The following is an 18053-nucleotide window of genomic DNA, read 5'->3' as shown; positions in this document are numbered from 1 at the left end:
AGGGGGTGGCGGCGAAGAAAAGAGATATAGACGTTTTAATGTAATTTGTCAATTGTACAAATAAGTCCAATTAAAGATTTATTAGGAGTTTTTATATTGTGTTTTTCAGCTTTTTTGTGTGTACGCAACAGAAATACTTGATGTTGCAACTGGCTCTCTCTCTCTCTTGCTCTCTATTAACTTCACAGTTAAATGGCTTAGTATATATTTTATATTGCTCAGACAGGCTGTCTCTATTTAGACACAATCTGCACAGTCATAGTCATTATCAGATAAATGAAGAAGCTGATGCTACAAAAAATACATCCAAAGAATTTTTAAAACGGCAAAAAAAAGAATGCAGACTCATTCAACGTTAAACTTTTAACCGAAAAACTGTAAAAAAAAAAAATCTAAGAAATCCTTCTTTTCTTATAACTAATATAGTGGCTATAATAGGCTTACTTCTATAAAAAATGACAGAAATGATCTGGCATCTAGATGGCCTACTATATGTATTCAACAAGTGTGGCAGGAAGCCGCGCTCTCCCTCTCTCTCTCTTTTAATTGTAAATAAAAATGTAGTGCATTCTTTATACACTTTTTAGTGTGTTCTTCATTTCATTTCGTCTTTTTTTGTTAGCTAGGTGCCTACATTTTTACGTAACGTAAGAAGAGACATGCTTTGTTTTGTCGTTGCGTCATGCTGTGACGTAACGGAAACTAAGTAAGGTCCTGTCCATAATTGGTAGATATGACTTGTGTGCGTGTGTGTGTGCGTGCGTGCGTGCGTGTGTTTGTTTGTCCTAATAGGGAATACCGATATGCGACGAGCGGACACTTTACGCCAGAGTTTTGTCAGCGTCGTGTTGCTCCTGCACCTCCTTTCTGGTATGTTCGTGTTTTATATTGTTTCTACTAACTTACGACACAGGCAGGGTAACCCACGAAGGGTTTGTTTGTGTTTTAATATGGACTGTTAAAGTCTAAATAATATGGAGGTTATTCACAGTGTTTAATTTCGGTGGTAGCAAACACAAATTAACCAGAAATTATACACCAGTGTAACCTCTAGTAGCCAGTATGGCGCACACACATTACATGAACGCATTAATCCCTAAAGAGCTGTGCATTCTATTGAATTGCACCGTCCTTATACGGAGTGTGATATGACCGGCTTTAGGGTAAACACATGTATAAACATCAGTGTTGTATGTGTTGTTAAAGACAACAAGGACATAAAAATATGTCTACAGTAAAACAGTGAAGAGGACGCAGGAACTATTTTGAGGGGCAGACATCCAAGAGTCTGGAATCCCTGATGGTCTATGATGGGGGGGGGGTGTTGGTGTGGCAGTAGTAGTTTAAATAGTCATGACCCAGCTCAATGGCTTAACTATAAGGCTGGACAGTCCAAATCCCAAAAGGATCACCAGAAGGGAGCTGTCCCAACCGGCTGCTGCCTGAACTGATAACTTAACCTCTGCACAACATGGAAGCTCTGACCAGGCGGGCGTAGCATATGTCTGGTCACAATAAAAGGGATTGGGATAGATACCGGAGGAGTGAAGCACCACCAGTAGAAAACAGCTGTCATTTGAGAGCTGACACTTGAGACTGTAAAACCAGACAGACCAAGAAAGACAGGAGTCAGGAAGTGACTCTTAAACTATTAGGCAGGTTATAATTTAGAGATTTATATTTTCATTATATGAAGCAAAAAATTTAAAGTCATTTTTAAAATGAATTATTAGAACTTCTAGATTTAGTTTTTCTTAAATGTCTGTTTCATCAAAAGTATGTGCATGCTATTGATTGGAACTGTAGCACCTCTGCCCTGTTTAATTGGGCCAGGAAGACCTATGCAACACACAGGCGTACAAGTCTTTGAATGACATTTTATGGTTAAGTACATGGGATTATCTTTTTTTTTCTTTGGTACTGAGTCAGTATTCAGAATCATGCAGTTCAGTTGTACAACATCAACAGGATTCGAAGAGGCTTCAACAAGAGCCTTCATCGGTGCAAAGAAAAACAACAGTTCAAACCGCTTGCACAGCCGCCATCAAGTGTAGAATCTACCAAGGATATGCTGCTTCCAAGCCATTGTCTTGGGCTTTAAACCAGTTAGCCAGATCATCATCTGATAAGCGGTTACGTATACCAACTGTAAGGCATTAACTCACTGTTCTGCATCGCCATGATTACAGCGATGACATCACAGTATCATTTGGACTAGATAGGTGTGTTTGGATGGTAACGAGGAGAGGGAAGGTTGTTAGAACTGACAAGATGGTAACTACCTATGGGATGCACAGAGTTGAGGCTGCCTGCAGCCAGGTACACTTTTAACACTACATTCCAGCCTCCGTGACAACAGAGCTCCAAGTACCTTTCTTGGAATCCTGCAGGTAAATGGAAGCTTGAGGGTCCTGTGTTGCGTCTTAGCTGTTCATAAGTCTGCATCCTTTTGGACAGACGTCTCAGATGTCGTTCCTGGAACCTGTTTTGTGCCACTCCCCCAGTTTTGTGACGAAACCCTTGGGGCCACACCGGCTGTCTTTACCTTCTTGATGTTGCTATCGCTTTGGATTACTACATCTATCACTACAGCCTTCCTCTGCTGTTTGTCCACCACTCCTTTGGCCAGCTTGTCACTCTGTATCTGGAAGAATACAGAAGGAGGATACAGAAGGATGTTAGACTTGAATCCTTTCACCTATACTTAGTACAGTTTGTTTCGACGCACTTTGCCAGCATACATTCCAGGTCTGCTGCAACTTACACCCTGCTTTTATGTGTCATAATCATCTTTGAAAAGCCTGTACCTGAAATCCTGCCTCATGTGGTAGACTCAGTTGGGGTTGACTATACGCTTAGCATAGTGTAGTCAATGGAGTTCAGTCTATCTAACTAGCATGCCATGAGCAACAATGAGCACAACAAGACCATTATATAAGAAGGGCCGTCCTCCCACCTTATATAATTGTAGGACAGTTGCAAAATTGTTCTTCAAAGACCTGTTTCTGTGTGTGAAGGAAGTTTTTTCTGTTTGCACTCTTTACAACATAACTACACTTCTAAAAAAAATAAGGGAACACTTAAACAACTCAGTGTAACTCCAAGTCAATCACACTTCTGTGATTGCTAGGCCTCATGTGGCTGAAGTGTGTCAGCACTTCATGCATGATGAAAGCATTGATGCTATGGACAGGTCTGCCTGTTTCCCAGACAATTTTTAATGTATTTTGAGCGGTGTATTTGAACTGACTTGAAGCTCCTTCAAATTGTCCCCACAGATAAAGCTGATACACTCTCTCATGACACTCATGGCTGTTCTCTTCAGAAGTAGAGCACTCTTCACGGCTCTGCACCATGCCCTTGGGCAAGGCAGCAGCTCAGTCTGCCGCCCCACACTGCCTGCTGCTCTTCTTGGTATAGAAAACTTTTTTTTAAACTTTCAATGTACATATTCTATAGCTCCAATAAAACAATGTATAGATCCATATACTCCACCCTACAAAGCCATAAGGTGACAGCGGAAAGGAAAAACTCCCAGAAAGAATTGGATTTGAGCACAACCAGGCTCATATGAACAATGCTAAAAAAAAGGAAAAAATAAAGAAAAAACAAGGGGCAAGAAGCTACACTGTGTCAGCTGGTGTGTTGAGTCTTAAGTTGGCAGCCTTTAACATTTGACTTCGACTTTTACGAAAGGGATGAGATGTGAACACGGAACACGGAGTTTGAGTTTTATTTAGGAAGGTTAATATAATATATATATATATATATATATATATATATATAAGATAGGAAGATATATATATATATATATATATATATATATCTGATCTGTATATTTGTGTATTTGTTTCTGAAACACAGATACAGATCATTCGTGCTCTGTAACAAGTGAAGGTATCTGTGTGTGTGTGTGTTTGTGTATTTGTGTCACAACACAACATATCAAACTCATCAGTACAGATCAGAACTTCTGAGAACTCTTCACTCTTCTCATACGCTCTATTCAGTATTATGTAGATATCAGCTATTTAAAGATTTAGAGCGCTGTGCCATCAAAATAGGGGATTTAATTTTTATGGTCATATATAACTGCTTAATGTGATTTTTCCAGTTTATTATTCTAGGTATATGTTCATCTTCACTACTTCATCATACCTGTTCAACAATGCCCTTCATATATGTGCATGAACAGCGAGGATCCTGTTCTATTTCCTATTTTTGTCTCAGTCGCTGTCAATTATATTGAACTCTGTTGTCATGTGTTTTGTCTCCCCTCTGCTCCTTTTTCATCCAGCCCAGTCCTTGTTTGGTTGTAGTGGTGGGTGGACTGTCTTTCTCCAGCAGCCATGTCGGGCTTCAATCTGCTCCATCTAATAACCAAGAGTCAGCCTGTAGCTCTGAGGCCCTGCAGCCTTCCCTCAGGTCCACTGACTGGATGCTGTGTGCCTGATGTGCTCTGCCTCTCTAAGCTTAACACCTTGCTGGTGTGTCAGCATATCTTTACTGTCTCCGTCTGTGTGTGTGTGTGTAACCAACTCTCAGTTGACTGGTCCAATTATTGAGAGTTTTTCACAAATTATTTAACATTTTATTTAATTTTTTTAAATACTGCAAGGATTAAAATATAATCTATTGCCAATAATGTATCTTACTGTAGGAATTTGAACAATACACTGTATCTCTACAAAGTGTAGTATTTATATATAAAAAAAAAAAAAAAAAAAAGCATGGTCAGGTCCAAATTCTTCCGTTATATATATTATCTACTCGACACCCATTGAGTTTGTAGCTGAGCTCACATGCACACAGCTAAAACTTTGAATGACTTACTTCTTGGCTTTGATGCTCCCTGCATGTACCGAGTGGTGTGTGTTTTTTGTTTAACAAATTTACACTAAAAGTGGCTTCTACTTCTGCACAAAACATCTTTCTGTGTGCGTTTATTTTATGGACACAACAAAGTCACTGTAAATGTGTTACATTGAATATTGAGATGTAGATATATGACCTCCTGTGGCGATGCCCGTTGTAACCTAAGTAGAGATGTCCAAACGTAACAAAGTACCCCCCTCCCCCAAAAAAACAGATTCTCATTGGGTTCAGGAAGGGTTAAATTCTGTTCTTTTGTTGCCTCCTTGCCCTTGATTTTCTGATTCTGATTGGGTTATATCAAGGGCTTGGGTCCTACTGTAACACATATGTCCATGTGATGGCCATTCACACTGCAAAAACTGGAAAAGAAGCGCTCTACTGAACTATAAAAAGGCCCTACATGAGGCTAGAATGGCCTACTGTTTATGATTAATAAGAAGAACAACCCTAGGTTTCTTTTCACCACTGTGCCCTGACTGTAGCCTTGTATGCCTTACCTCTCTGAAGGGATATTTTACTTAATTGAATTTTAGATTTCAGCATCCTTCCCCTAATTACAGAAGATATCTGCAATAGATTGTAATCTGACTTTGAAACAATTCTTTATTTACTAAAGTCAATCCAAACAGACATGTCTTGTTTTTTTATTTTTCATTTTCTTTCTGCAAACAAGGCGATTGTCATTTCTTTTTTAGATCAGGAAAAGGTGCTCAGAGCACCATACACGGCTGCCACTCACACCCCTTCTGCTGACAAATTGATATTTTTCAGTTGGTAAACAGACTGTAGACAATGTAACACCTAACCCTTAATCCTTAAGCTATCCAGGTCTTCTCCTGTGGAACCAGTTTGCAGTCTGGCTTCTTCTTTTAAGTTTAAGCTTAAAAGGGAGTTCTTTCTTGTCACTGTCACCTTACTCACTTGCTGTAGGAATTCTCTAAAGCATATTTACCCAATTTTTCTGGCACCTTATCATAGTGTATTTATACAATGGTTGTCCCTTGTCTATCTAGTGATGACATCAGAAGAAGTTGAAGCTTTTTGTCCCCCATGCCTTTGTTCTCAGGAGCATGTAGGACTAAGACATGGCCGGTAAAATTCTCCAAGGAGGAGCTGAGGAATCGCCTGTCACCAATGCAGTACCATGTGACCCAAGAGAGAGGAACTGAGAGGTAGGGACGACTTTCCTTTAACATCAGAAGGCAAGTGTTTATAAATGATGTGAATATGGGCTTTGAAGAATGTTAAAAGTTCCTTGTTTTTTCAAACACATATGGTCAAAAGTAATGCTGAATGGTTCGGCCAACACACAAGTTAGTACCTATTTGCTTTATTTTCTTTTTTTTTATAAGTGAATTCATTTTTAATGTTTTTTATATTTCAAGATACTCTGCATTTAAAACCAGTGCTATAAAGTACAGCAGAGAAAATGACAAGTAAGGATAAGTTCAAGATTTCTCAAATGTCATGGGCAGGCAAAAACTGGTGTGAGGACCCCATCAAAATCAAAAATAGGATGAAATAAAAGATTAAAAATCAAAATATTACAAATTTATTACAATTACAATTTATTTTACAGTGTTATTTCGATCTATGAGCTGATACAACCTCCATTTAATGTATACCGATAAAATAGTTGTTAAGATTCACAATAACTTACACGTTTCATGTCAGTGAGGCACTTAATGAAGATTTTAACAGCATGCCCTTCTACCTCACAGTGCCTTTACTGGAGAGTTCACACATCATAAAGATGATGGGACGTATACTTGTGTTGTCTGTGGAGCTGTGCTGTTCAGGTAAGAGCTGTGTGTGCTATGTGGGGGGGGGGGGGCTGTCAGCAGCTGTAAGTGAACAGTTTTGTTTTGTTTTTTTGAAGATGGTTCAAGCTTTTGACATTTCTTCTCTTTTATAGCTCGCAGTCTAAATTTGACTCAGGCTCAGGTAAGGTGAAGTGCTTTCAGTTTTTCACATTTCTGAGGTTGGGAATTCTTCCGAGTCTGTATAAATGTTAAGAATTACTAATATTTAAGCATATAGAATTATTCTTTGTTCTTATTTATATCCTAAAAAATACAGTTTTTGAGTTACGGTTGTTTCAGCACAATCAATGTAATGTGAGAATCAAGGACATACATATTGTAGCCTAAAAACAACTGCCAGCTAGTGTGCTTCCTATTAGTATGCTTTGATTTGGATCATTTAATTAACAAAATACGCACTGGGTCTATTTTTTGAGCTGTGTCGCACCCGTCAATTTGCACCAACCAGATTAAGCAGACAGGAAGTCAGGGACCAGAACACCGCAGAGAGTCCGGTAGATTTTCAAAATAAAACGCTGTGGGACTGAACGCTCCCTCATTTAACATTGCAACCCTCAGAGAAACACAGTCACAGCCATGTACGAAGAGAGATTCATTTGACGCTTAGGTACGTGATGCTTACATACGCGTTGTTATGTTATGTGTAAATCTGGGGTTACAATGCGTAGTTATCATCACATGTCCCTGTGTCTGTTGGCTGACATGATCCTGTCACATGTCCAGGTTGGCCATCCTTCTTTGACCTTGTGAAAGAGGAGTCCATCAATCTGACGGATGATTTTTCATATGGGATGCATAGAGTTGAGGCTGCCTGCAGCCAGGTACAGGCACACTGCATTACAGCCTCCATGACAACATGTTTAGGCAGTTGATTTATGTTAGTCAACCATTCTGAATCTTTTTCAGTGTGGATCTCACCTGGGACACCTGTTCGATGATGGTCCAAGACCCACAGGAAAACGCTATTGCATTAATTCTGCCTCACTGGCTTTCCAGCCTATAGACGTGGCCTCCTCCACCTGCAGTTCTGCGCCCAAGGGTGGAGCTGCAAGCGGTAATGTCAGTGATGGGAAACAAGAGCCCTAAAAGACATGGCATTTATCCAGGTCAATTTATATTCTGCATCACATCAAAGACTGAAATGATCTACCTTGTTTTATGCTTTTTTTGACACACTTTCCCGCAGGTCCACGCTTTGCAATCGGTTTGGTGTTATTTAAGTTACCTGCAGATTTTTATAATGAAATTTTGAGCTTTCTTTTATGAAGTGTATTCGATATCTTTATGAAGGATTATGATCATCCCAATATGTCACTTGCATCTGTTGAACAAGTGAGAAGGAGGACATTCAGCCTCACTCCGAGTTAAAAATCACTGCAGTAGCTCCAAATGGTTAAAGTGGGTTTGAAATTGTAGTCATGTGACCTCCTTTCCAGTGCCAGTTATTGATGGCACTGTAAACTAACTTATCTTAATTTGTGTAGCAGATATTACATTATCCACACCTGCCAAAACATGACACCATGGTGTCATGAATGCATATATACATATATATATATATTGAACATTATGGGTTTCATTGGGATGTAATTATTTTTGCTATATAATATATTAGAAGAAAGCAAAAGTGCTTATTGGTGTGCAATGTCAGTGTTCATCACTTTGGTGTTCACAGAGATACATACACATACAGTATGTAGAGAAGTGTAGGATTTAGACTTTAGAAGTGCCTGAAGTGATTGTTGTTAAAGTTTTTTTTTATTAAGCTTGCACTTCATTTCATATTACTCGTTCTCTTTCTGGATGTATTTCCCAGCTGTCTCCAGCAGAGGATTTCATGTGGTTATATCCTTATGGATTTGACTGGTGTTTCTAGTAGGTTAATGTGATATGCTTTGTAGTAGACACACACAAGAAATGTTTTCAAATATATTTTTGAAGTGATTTTTTTTATATATATATATATATATATATATACTAAGAAGTTGATTTGTCATTAGTAATAGAGTCACACTCTGATGATATGATACTACAGACAAATAATGTATGATATGATATGTATGATAATGTACAGTGACTATTGTCACTTCCTCCTCTCTTCTTTAGTCCATTAAAGAGTAGCCATTTTTTTCTTTTATTTCAGTTAGGGTTAAATAAAAATCTAAAACACTACCTTTCTTCAAGACAATGCTAGACCTCATGTGGCTGAAGTGTGTCAGCAGTTCCTGCATGATGAAGGCATTGATGCTTTTGACTGGCCTGCCTGTTCCCCAGACCTGAATCCAATCCAGCACATCTGGGGCATCATGTCACGTTCCATCCAACACTACCACGTTGCAGCACAGACTGTCCAAAAGCTGACTGATGCTTTAATCCAGGTCTGGGAGGAGATCCCTCAGGACAACATCCACCGCCTCATCAGGAGCATGGCCAGGTGTTGTAGGGAGGGCATACAGGCATGTAGAGGCCACACACAGTACTGAGCCTCATTTTGACTTGTCTTGAGGAATTTCCACTCAAGTTGGATCAGCCTGTAATGAATTTTCCACTTTCATTTTGAGTATGGTCCCAAATCCACACATCCATGGGTTAATAACTTTGATTTACGTTGATCATTTTTATGTTTTGTCCTCAACTTATTCCACTAGGAGGTGTTATTTTAGTGTTCCCTTTATTTTTTTGAGCAGTGTATATAGACTATGACTATAGCTTTATTAGGAGGGCACAAGGGTTCAATGTGTTGAAATGGGTTTAATGATTGTAAGCTAAAATCTGATCCAGAAGGTGGCGGTATTGCACCAATCAGCTGGATGCCAACCGCTATTGGAGTAGTAGAAGAAGGAGGCGGAAGTGGACCATTGACAGGTCCGGGTAGTTCGTGGTGGTAGCGTGTGGCAGCTGTTCTTATTTTTAGTGTTTGGCTCGTAAAGCTTTTTAAAAAGATGTCGGCCAGGAACCCAGGAACAGTATTCGGTAAGTTTAACATGCACGGTGAAACAGCGCTGTGGCGGTTGCGTGTGGTGCTGTAGGGTGGTGTAAACACGTGACACCGATTTGCTGTAACTCCCGTCAGGTTGTATGGCCACTTGAATGACCAGGTAAGGCAGTAATTTGCTGATTAGCTTTTTGCTAAATTTCCTGTTGCACGGTTTAATAAACAAATAGATAGACATAGAGCTAAAGTAATCGTGTGGCAGTTTAATTAGTAACATTACAGAGGTAAATGACCTGTGAAACTTTCAACTCCGCTACAGACTACATTGTCTTTAACAACAACATCATGCGAGGACATATTTTTGTTTGTTTTGCAGCAGGTTGTTGCTAGCTGTGACTAGACTTTGACCCCTTCTTGAGTGTAATTGGTTACTCGTGATATTACTCGCCTGACTGGCCATAGGTAACCATACTGTAGACCAGTAACATCTGATCATGGATTGCACAACCTTATTCTAAAGCATGCAGTAAGGTTTTCAGTGTATGTACGACTGGTTTATGAGTGTTCTGATGTTTGTCAGCTTTGACTTCACTAGCCACGTCAGTCAGGGTCCTTCACATATGCATACAAAATACATTACATACATGCATACATTATCTTCAAGGCATTCCACACATTTGTGCATTAGGTGAAAGATGCATAAGAATGATTTGACACCATTTCCAATTTCCATTTTTAAAGCTCAAGTAAGTCAATAGTGTCCTTCCTTTCTTCCTGTTCATGGCTGTCAGACCGGGAATGGATAAGCAAAGTGAGAGTGAACACACAGGCTGTCCTAAGGAGGGCTCAGCACATTCAGGGACAGAAGATCCCCAATAAACAGTGGCAGGTGAGCTCTCTAGCCTGCATCCATTGTGTATTTTTTACCTGCATTTAGTTTTTGTCCCGGCTTGTATCGAACGTGTGTTTCTACATGGTTTTATCTGTACTGTCACTGTTTGTAACCTTGCAGATAACCTAGACAGTGAGGTTACAGTCATCCCTGTTTGATGTGTTTGTGTTTGCAGACTGCCTGGCTGCTGAAGGCTGTAACGTGCATAGACCTGACAACTCTGTCTGGAGACGACACACCATCAAATGTTCATCGGCTCTGTTTAAAAGCCATCCAGCCTATCCGATACGACCAGCTGGAGAAGATGGACATGCACAACAAAGGTGCGTCCTTGCTGTGAAGGGTAAAAGCTCCAGATGTGCTCTAGGACTGTATAACAAAAACCAAAACAAACTTTTTTTTCTTTTAAACGAGTTATTAGTGTGGGAGAAAAGCAAACTGATCTAAAGGCAGAGCAACTCCTCTTCCTCCCTTTGCTCTGCACAGGTTCTTGATAGCATATTGAGAGAAATGACAATAGATAAAAGTTGTTTTCTAGAGGGCGTAAAAAAGCAAATAGTAATTATCCATCAATCTGCTTACTTTAAAGAGTCAGTGGTGATAGAGATGAAAGAACAATGTCAAGTCAGAAAGTCAGAAAGGGCAGAATCAGTCAGCCACATCTCTTCTGTCAGGGTGTTAAAAACATTTAAGACTGCAGAGGGCGACACAGGCCATTTTATTGTGATACATTTCTTCTTTGCTCTGCTTCTTATTGTGTTATATCAGGAATAACTACAGCAGCAGTGTGCGTGTATCCATCTCGTGTGGCCGATGCTGTTAAATCACTAAAGGCTGCCAACTCTAACCTTCCTGTTGCCTCAGGTAAGCCCCTTTATCATATGCAAATGAATGGAGAGCTTAAGTGTGGTTGAGTTTCACTTTTTTTTTAAATTTATTTTTTACAATTTTTTTTCCAGTGGCCACTGGCTTCCCAGCAGGTCAGGTACCACTGGAAACCCGCCTTCAGGAAGTCCGTATGGCTGTGGCTGATGGTGCTACTGAGATTGACATCGTAATCAACAGGACTCTTGCCCTTACAGGACAGTGGGAAGGTACAGTGTTGGGAGGATGGAGCCGATGGAGGAAATATTAGAAAGTGTTAATGGGTAAAATGTCTGTTTCTTTTACAGCCATGTATGACGAGATCTGTCAGTTTCGGGAAGCCTGTGGCGCAGCCCACATGAAGACCATCCTTGCTGTTGGAGAGCTAGGCACATTCACCAACGTCTACAAGGCCAGCATAGTTGCCATGATGGCAGGTCAGTGTCACAGCTCATAGGGGTGGGACGGTTCAGGAAAAAATAATCTGAACTGTTCGTTACACGTGTTTCGGTTCAGGGAGCGTGTTCTGTTCGGTTCTGGACATGCGCATCAAGTAATACAGGGATTACCATTTTTACCACAGCATAGAGACGAGTGTTTGGCGGCTTTCCAAACTTTTTTTTTATCAAAAGCTACTAGTGACTGTCTGGTGACTTTTGGAGACTGACGTGAAAACATTCTGCAGTCAGGCTACTCTCCTCGACAAGCAGCGACCGTGAGCTCCTCCCCCACCTCAAAACACTCACAGCCGGTCAGTCTCTCTGTAGCTTCACACAGCAGGTTCAGCTGCAGTCAGAGAGGAGACCCACAGCACTCTGCGTCCAACCGTGCACAAAGCTGCCGAAGGTCCCGTCAATGCTCACAGAGCGGGATGTAAATAGCATATTTCAATAGCAAAAATACAATACCACGGACATCAGTAAGTAACGTTAGCTTAGCCTAGCATAGTCATAGAGTTCAGTCTATCCAACTAGCATGTCAGCTGCATCAGCAACGGTGGACAAAACAACACATGCTCTCTGTCCGACGGTGTGTGTGTCTGTGTGTGTGTTTGTGTGTGTACATACATTGCGCCTCTGTGCGCAGACAGCAGCGCAGACAGAAATGACATGCTGCCGAGCAAATAAGATTAATACCATGAGCTGTTTAGTTTGTTTAATAAAGGAACAAGGTGTAGAGCTGTTCTATAGGAAAGGTTTTCTTAAATGGCTTCTGTTATGATCTGATGCTATATAGAAATTAACAAGCAATGAAATTGACTTGACCTGATATAATGATGGGGAAACACTGAACTGATTCTTAAATATGGTAAATGTTGGATAATTAGGATATATATTTTATGCTCATCTGGTATTTCCAGAGTGTTTAAAGTAGAAAAATCCTCAACAATGTAAACCGAACCGAAAACCGTGACCTCAGAACCGTGATACGAACCGAACCGTGGATTTAGTGAACCGTTCCACCCCTAACAGCTCAGTAGTCATATTTCATCACGTCCATTCATCTAATCTGTTTATGCTTGGTATTAAGATGATAATTATTAAGAGCAGCTGACATGATGTGGTGCGGCAATGCAAATGAAGGACCCGTCAGTTCCACTGGCACATAAGCAACACTGAAAAGGTTTGGGTACCACTGTGTTACGATATGTCACATATAGACAGCCAAATTATACAATGGGTACCTCTACTGTCTTTTACTGCTTTTTTCCATTGGTTTTATATTCCTTTTACGCCTCAACACACACACAGTGCTTAACTGGCCATCGCATAATAAGGCGATTACTGAACCAAATTGTCTGCAGCTCTGATAGAGATCATTATTAAAATGTACTGCTTTTGTTGCCACGTTTGCTCCTTAATCTCTCCTTGTTCCTATGAATTGGGCATGAGATTCCTGAAATTGAATGATAATTTCACCTATTAATCTTTGATGCAGGCTATTTTACTATGCTGTTCCCTGCCAGTATCCCCCTGCCCATGCAAATGAATAGAGCTTCATTACCGCCACCCACATTTAATAACCATTATCCATTATCTGGTAATTAAGACTCATAACGAATCTTAAGGATTATGCCAGTTTGAAGAAGAGGGGAGAGAGACATAGGAAAAATACATAGGACATGTCTTTAATGAACTGGAAAATGTTCATCTTGTTCTGTTCAGTAATGAACAGTCATTATACACCAGGGAGTCAGAAGGGCTGTTTTTTTTCCCCCTTGCAGCCTGCATTTTGTGGTTAATCTATTAAAGAGTGTCATTTCATCTTCTATTTTTATCAGTAAAGCTGAAAAAAACATAATTGGCTATAAAAGAAGGGAAGGAAAAATGAAGGATTTAATTGATGAACACGCAGCTGGCCTTTGTTAGCCATCATCAGCAGCATATGTTCTTGTCTGTGCTGGCCAGACTGTCAGAGTAATGTCGTTCATTCACTGTCTGCACCTTCACTGCATCAGCGCCTTTGTACTGTAGCGGTCTAACCCCCCCTACACATTTGAATTTAGAGATTCTTAACAATATCTGCTGGATTGCAAAAGAGCTCGGGCACAAATAGGCCTAGGTTAGATCACTGGCACTTCACCATAGCAATGTGTAAAGCACTTGGGAATACAAAAGCAGACCAATTTGCACTCTGTGTTTAAGATTACATATCTGTTTAAATCCAACAGGGTCAGACTTCATCAAGACATCTACAGGAAAGGAGGCTGTCAATGCTACTTACCCCGTTGCCATAGTAATGGCCAGAGCCATCCGTGAATACTTCTTGTGTACTGGCCACAAGGTACAGTAGTGTTGTGAACAAGTCTTGGTTTTTCACTGTAGTAAGTTTCTGGAGAAGGCTGTCCTTCACTAGCAAGTAAGGGCATTTAACATGCACGCTGCCCATTGCCATTTAGAGAGCATGGATCGGATGGTGCAGTTACACTCTAGTACTTGTCAATAATGTCAAAATTATGCATTGATTGCTATGTGGTATTTATTTTGTGTGACAGTTAACGTTTAAGATGTGAACCTACTTTGTGCTCGCCTTCCCTCAGGTTGGCTTCAAGCCGGCAGGAGGGATCCGGACCGCTCAGGAGTCCCTGGTGTGGCTCACTCTGATCAAAGAGGAGTTGGGCAATGAGTGGCTCTGCCCTCACCTGTTTCGCCTGGGAGCCAGCAGCTTGTTGGCTGACATCGAGAGGCAGGTGAGATCTACACACACACACACACACACCAAGCAGTTATTGCATACATGATACATTACATATGTGTGTTTCTTTTTATTCTCACTTTTACAGATCTACCATTATGTTACCGGACAGTATGCAGCCTTTCATGAGTTGCCGATGGCCTGAACTCATTGGCTTTTTGTTATAATGACCAATCAGAAGACTCGCCACACAAGCCTGATCCCTCCTGACATTCCTCACCACAGTGTTAGTGCAGACAGACATGATAAATCATGTGTGTGTTTGTGTTCTACGAAGACCTAATGATTTAGTTATGAGATATTAATGTTGAATTACACATATAATGTATTTAAGAATAACAAAAGTAACTTGAATAGCCATGTTAATGGAATGTGCTTGTAACAGTCACATTACACCTTATGTCCCCAGTCCATAATTTCAGGTAAACAACTATACTTCACATTATAAATAAACAACAGAACTCAAAAAAGGAAAAGTGCCTAAGTGGGCATGTGTACTAAATGTATTAATGATTTTATCACATGTTTAAATAAAACAGAACTTTACTGATTTAACACAATATTGATTGCTAAGCAAACTGTTTCCCATCATGCACTGAGGCTGCAGCTGTAAGCATATTTTTATTTCATATGTTGTGGTGATAAACCATGCCTTCTTTAAGTAACACAACTTGTAACGTTATCATGCTGTTTTGAGTGCTGACTCCACCGTTGTAAGTCAGATATGTATCTACCAGTCAATAACATCCCATTAGCATCTGACTAAGAAGCGGGATAATCTTAAGTCAGCATCCGTCTTGGTGTGTTATATGGGGGGAAAAAAGGAAAATTATCTATAGAGACAAACTGTTTTTTGTACCAATTTGTTTATTGACTCACTTTTAGAGTCAGTCCCCAGAGGCCACAGGGAGAACTGCAGTTAAAGCTAGATTGGCCACTTACAGGAGGGGAGGGGAGGGGGGAAAAAAGTCACAAAAGCAGTGGGAGTCTTTGAACCAGCTTTGGGGGGGACCCAGCTTGCGAAAGGTTGAGAACCCCTGACCTAATGATTTAGTTATGCGTGAATTGTGTGTAACAATTAACTTGAATAGAAGAGAGGCCTTGCAAATAGTTTACTGCATGGCTGTTTCCTTGTATGATGTACAACTTCTCTATAAATGTAAATTGGAAGCTCTAATGTATAATCAGTACGACATGAATGCAGTCCAGGTTTAAAAGTACATCTTGTTAAAATATTGACAGGAATATTTTTTCAGCACAAACTTTCAAGCAGCACTGTGTGGCCCAAGGTTAAGTGTGCTCTGTTCCAGAGGGTGGTTGTCTTATGTCAGGTATTCCCAGGTATGGACCATATGAGACCATTGTATCTTCTGCATCCATTTAATTTTTTCTTTTTTTCTAACAAATACTGGACATGATACAGTGCATGGCAGAGGAGTAGTGTCAGATGTTTGTGCAACTGCTTACAATGAGCCTAGGAGGAACACTCTCCTTGTGTATCCTGGACAGTCCATTAACTGAAAGTTATACTGCATGTTTAGTTTGTAACATTCTTTATACATAACACATACAGGATGATCATTTAGTATTTACTAATGCACAAAACATGGACACACTTTGCACAAATATCTGAACAAAGCCTGATTCAAGGCAGGTGAAACTCAAAGTGAGAATAATATTAATAATGATATAGTTAGAGCAGGTCTTTGGTTACCTCTGTGGCAGAAACGGGTAGTGATGGGTGATACCTGGGGACTTCACTAGTGTCAGCCCTATCCTTCTGATGATGCTTTGCTGATCCCACAGAAGCGTGGGAGGCTGGCACACACACACACACACGCGCACGCTCAGGCTCATTTCCCATGGTGCACCTTGTCTTTGAGCACTGACCTTGGTTGGAGGCTCCCTTGTGGAGAAGAGAGAAGAGATGGAATACATGTTTGAAAGATCAAAACAGCCTTGGTTCACCTGTCTCCACAAACACTGGCACAGAGTTTTCACAGCCCACATTTATTATTGAAGTTGATCAGCATTGATTCAAGCTCAGCTCCGAGATACAGCTGTGCGCTGTGGAAAAAAAAAAAACACAAAGTTTGCTTCACAGCAATGGCTACTTATGAAAGTCAGTATAAGAATTTTAGAATAATTCAAAACAATGATGATAAATGGCCATCAATATACTTCTCTGATCACAATGTGATGTGTCCTTACTTATTCCAAGCTAAGCTAATTCTAAGCTAAAGTTTGATGTTTTTCAGTATGTGAAACTGAACTCCACCCAAGTCCTTCAGCAGTAATCTGAAATTCAGAATAGAGAAAACTTACATGTTCAGCCATGTTTACTCAGATTCACTCCTCCTCCAGGACACGGCTGCAGCATCCGTGTGCCTCTTCAGCGTGGGCAGTTATACCTGAGGGGAGCGCACTGTGTTGCAGCGAAGCTACTTTTAAACACCACACCTTGTTCTCTCATCAGTAACTTGTATGGGTTTTTAGATGGAAACCACTCCCCGGGAGACTTCACAGTAGCTTCCTTTGGCAACAGAAAGGATTTCTTATCTATTTTGGATGATGTAGCCACACAATGAAAGATGCTCCAGCCTAGGGTGGATATCCCAGGTATACAAGCCAGAGGGGTATAGTAGAATTTCAGGGAAAGAGGGAGGAGGGGCGGTCAATAAATAGTGAGTTATGAGATGCGCAGAAGTTGCAAACTTTGACAAGCCAAAAAACTACCCAGAATACCTGAAGAATATTAAACTACCAAGTACGAATGGAAAACTCTTTCCTTTAAATCTGCACTCCAAGATTCACTCGTGGCTGAAGTGTTTTGAATTAAGTCAGATCCTAGATCCCTATACAGAGAATAATCTACATTCAACACAAGGTTTGGGTCAATAGCATAACCACTGTGAAACACAAGGCGCCGCGGAGACAGAAAAGAGTTTTGATTCATGACCTCGTAATATAAATCCTGAGAAATCTCCCGTCAAAGAACCATGGACAGAATAATTGTTTGCAATGGGAAATCTCAACGGAGTCCTCAGAGCTCATTCTGAGGCTTTTGAAGTGAGCGCTGACATTGGAGAAACTCAAGGGCGGGGGGGAGGGAAACGTTGGGGCCCTCTCTTAATGAAGAAAGATGGAGCCGCGTTCACCTCAGAAATTATAAGCAGCGCTGTCAAGACACTGTCAAGAGTGTGAGAATAAACTGAGGTGCAGGAAGAGTGGAAAGGGGGGGGGGGGTGTATAAGAAAAGAGAAGACCTGAAAATGTGCACTTGAGGAGATCATTAAAAATGAAACAAGTTGTTTGGGAAGAAGCCTGAGAGCAAGGCGCCAGTCCAAACTGCAGAGAATCAACGGAGGACCCTTCTCATTCCCATTTAATACAGCACAGGGACATCACAAATAACATTCCTGTATTATAAACTATATTAAAAGAAAACATTTAAAACATTAGGCTATAA

The 18053-nt window shown here is 40.5% G+C and overlaps 2 protein-coding genes across 6 annotated transcripts; both read left to right on the top strand.

Annotated features, from left to right (window-relative positions):
* The first annotated feature begins 732 nt into the window (after nt 1–732).
* On the top strand, nt 733–8881 carry msrb3 (methionine sulfoxide reductase B3). 4 transcript variants are annotated; one of them, XM_028433291.1, is made up of 8 exons: nt 749–870; nt 3279–3414; nt 4298–4425; nt 5942–6047; nt 6597–6674; nt 6791–6819; nt 7422–7519; nt 7605–8881. In XM_028433291.1, the coding sequence occupies exons 3-8, from the start codon at nt 4350–4352 to the stop codon at nt 7782–7784; spliced, it is 567 nt and encodes a 188-aa protein (XP_028289092.1). In that variant the 5' UTR covers nt 749–870; nt 3279–3414; nt 4298–4349; the 3' UTR covers nt 7785–8881. The 4 variants fall into 4 exon arrangements, with proteins under 4 accessions (XP_028289082.1, XP_028289092.1, XP_028289075.1 ...); XM_028433281.1 differs by lacking the exon at nt 3279–3414 and having other exon boundaries at nt 733–870; XM_028433274.1 differs by lacking the exon at nt 4298–4425.
* A 615-nt stretch (nt 8882–9496) lies between these two features.
* dera (deoxyribose-phosphate aldolase (putative)) lies at nt 9497–15144 on the top strand. 2 transcript variants are annotated; one of them, XM_028433263.1, is made up of 9 exons: nt 9497–9671; nt 10425–10522; nt 10701–10848; nt 11294–11389; nt 11485–11619; nt 11698–11826; nt 14061–14173; nt 14430–14579; nt 14673–15144. In XM_028433263.1, exons 1-9 carry the CDS (start codon nt 9641–9643, stop codon nt 14727–14729), a joined length of 957 nt encoding a protein of 318 aa, XP_028289064.1. In that variant the 5' UTR covers nt 9497–9640; the 3' UTR covers nt 14730–15144. The 2 variants fall into 2 exon arrangements, with proteins under 2 accessions (XP_028289064.1, XP_028289057.1); XM_028433256.1 differs by lacking the exon at nt 9497–9671 and adding an exon at nt 9774–9796 and having other exon boundaries at nt 10375–10522.
* Nucleotides 15145–18053: the final 2909 nt, after the last annotated feature.

Source organism: Parambassis ranga, chromosome 2, assembly GCF_900634625.1.
Source record: "Parambassis ranga chromosome 2, fParRan2.1, whole genome shotgun sequence".
Taxonomy (NCBI): Eukaryota; Metazoa; Chordata; class Actinopteri; family Ambassidae; genus Parambassis; species Parambassis ranga.
Note: the sequence above shows the minus strand (reverse complement) of the source record. Positions and strands in the feature narration are given on the sequence as shown.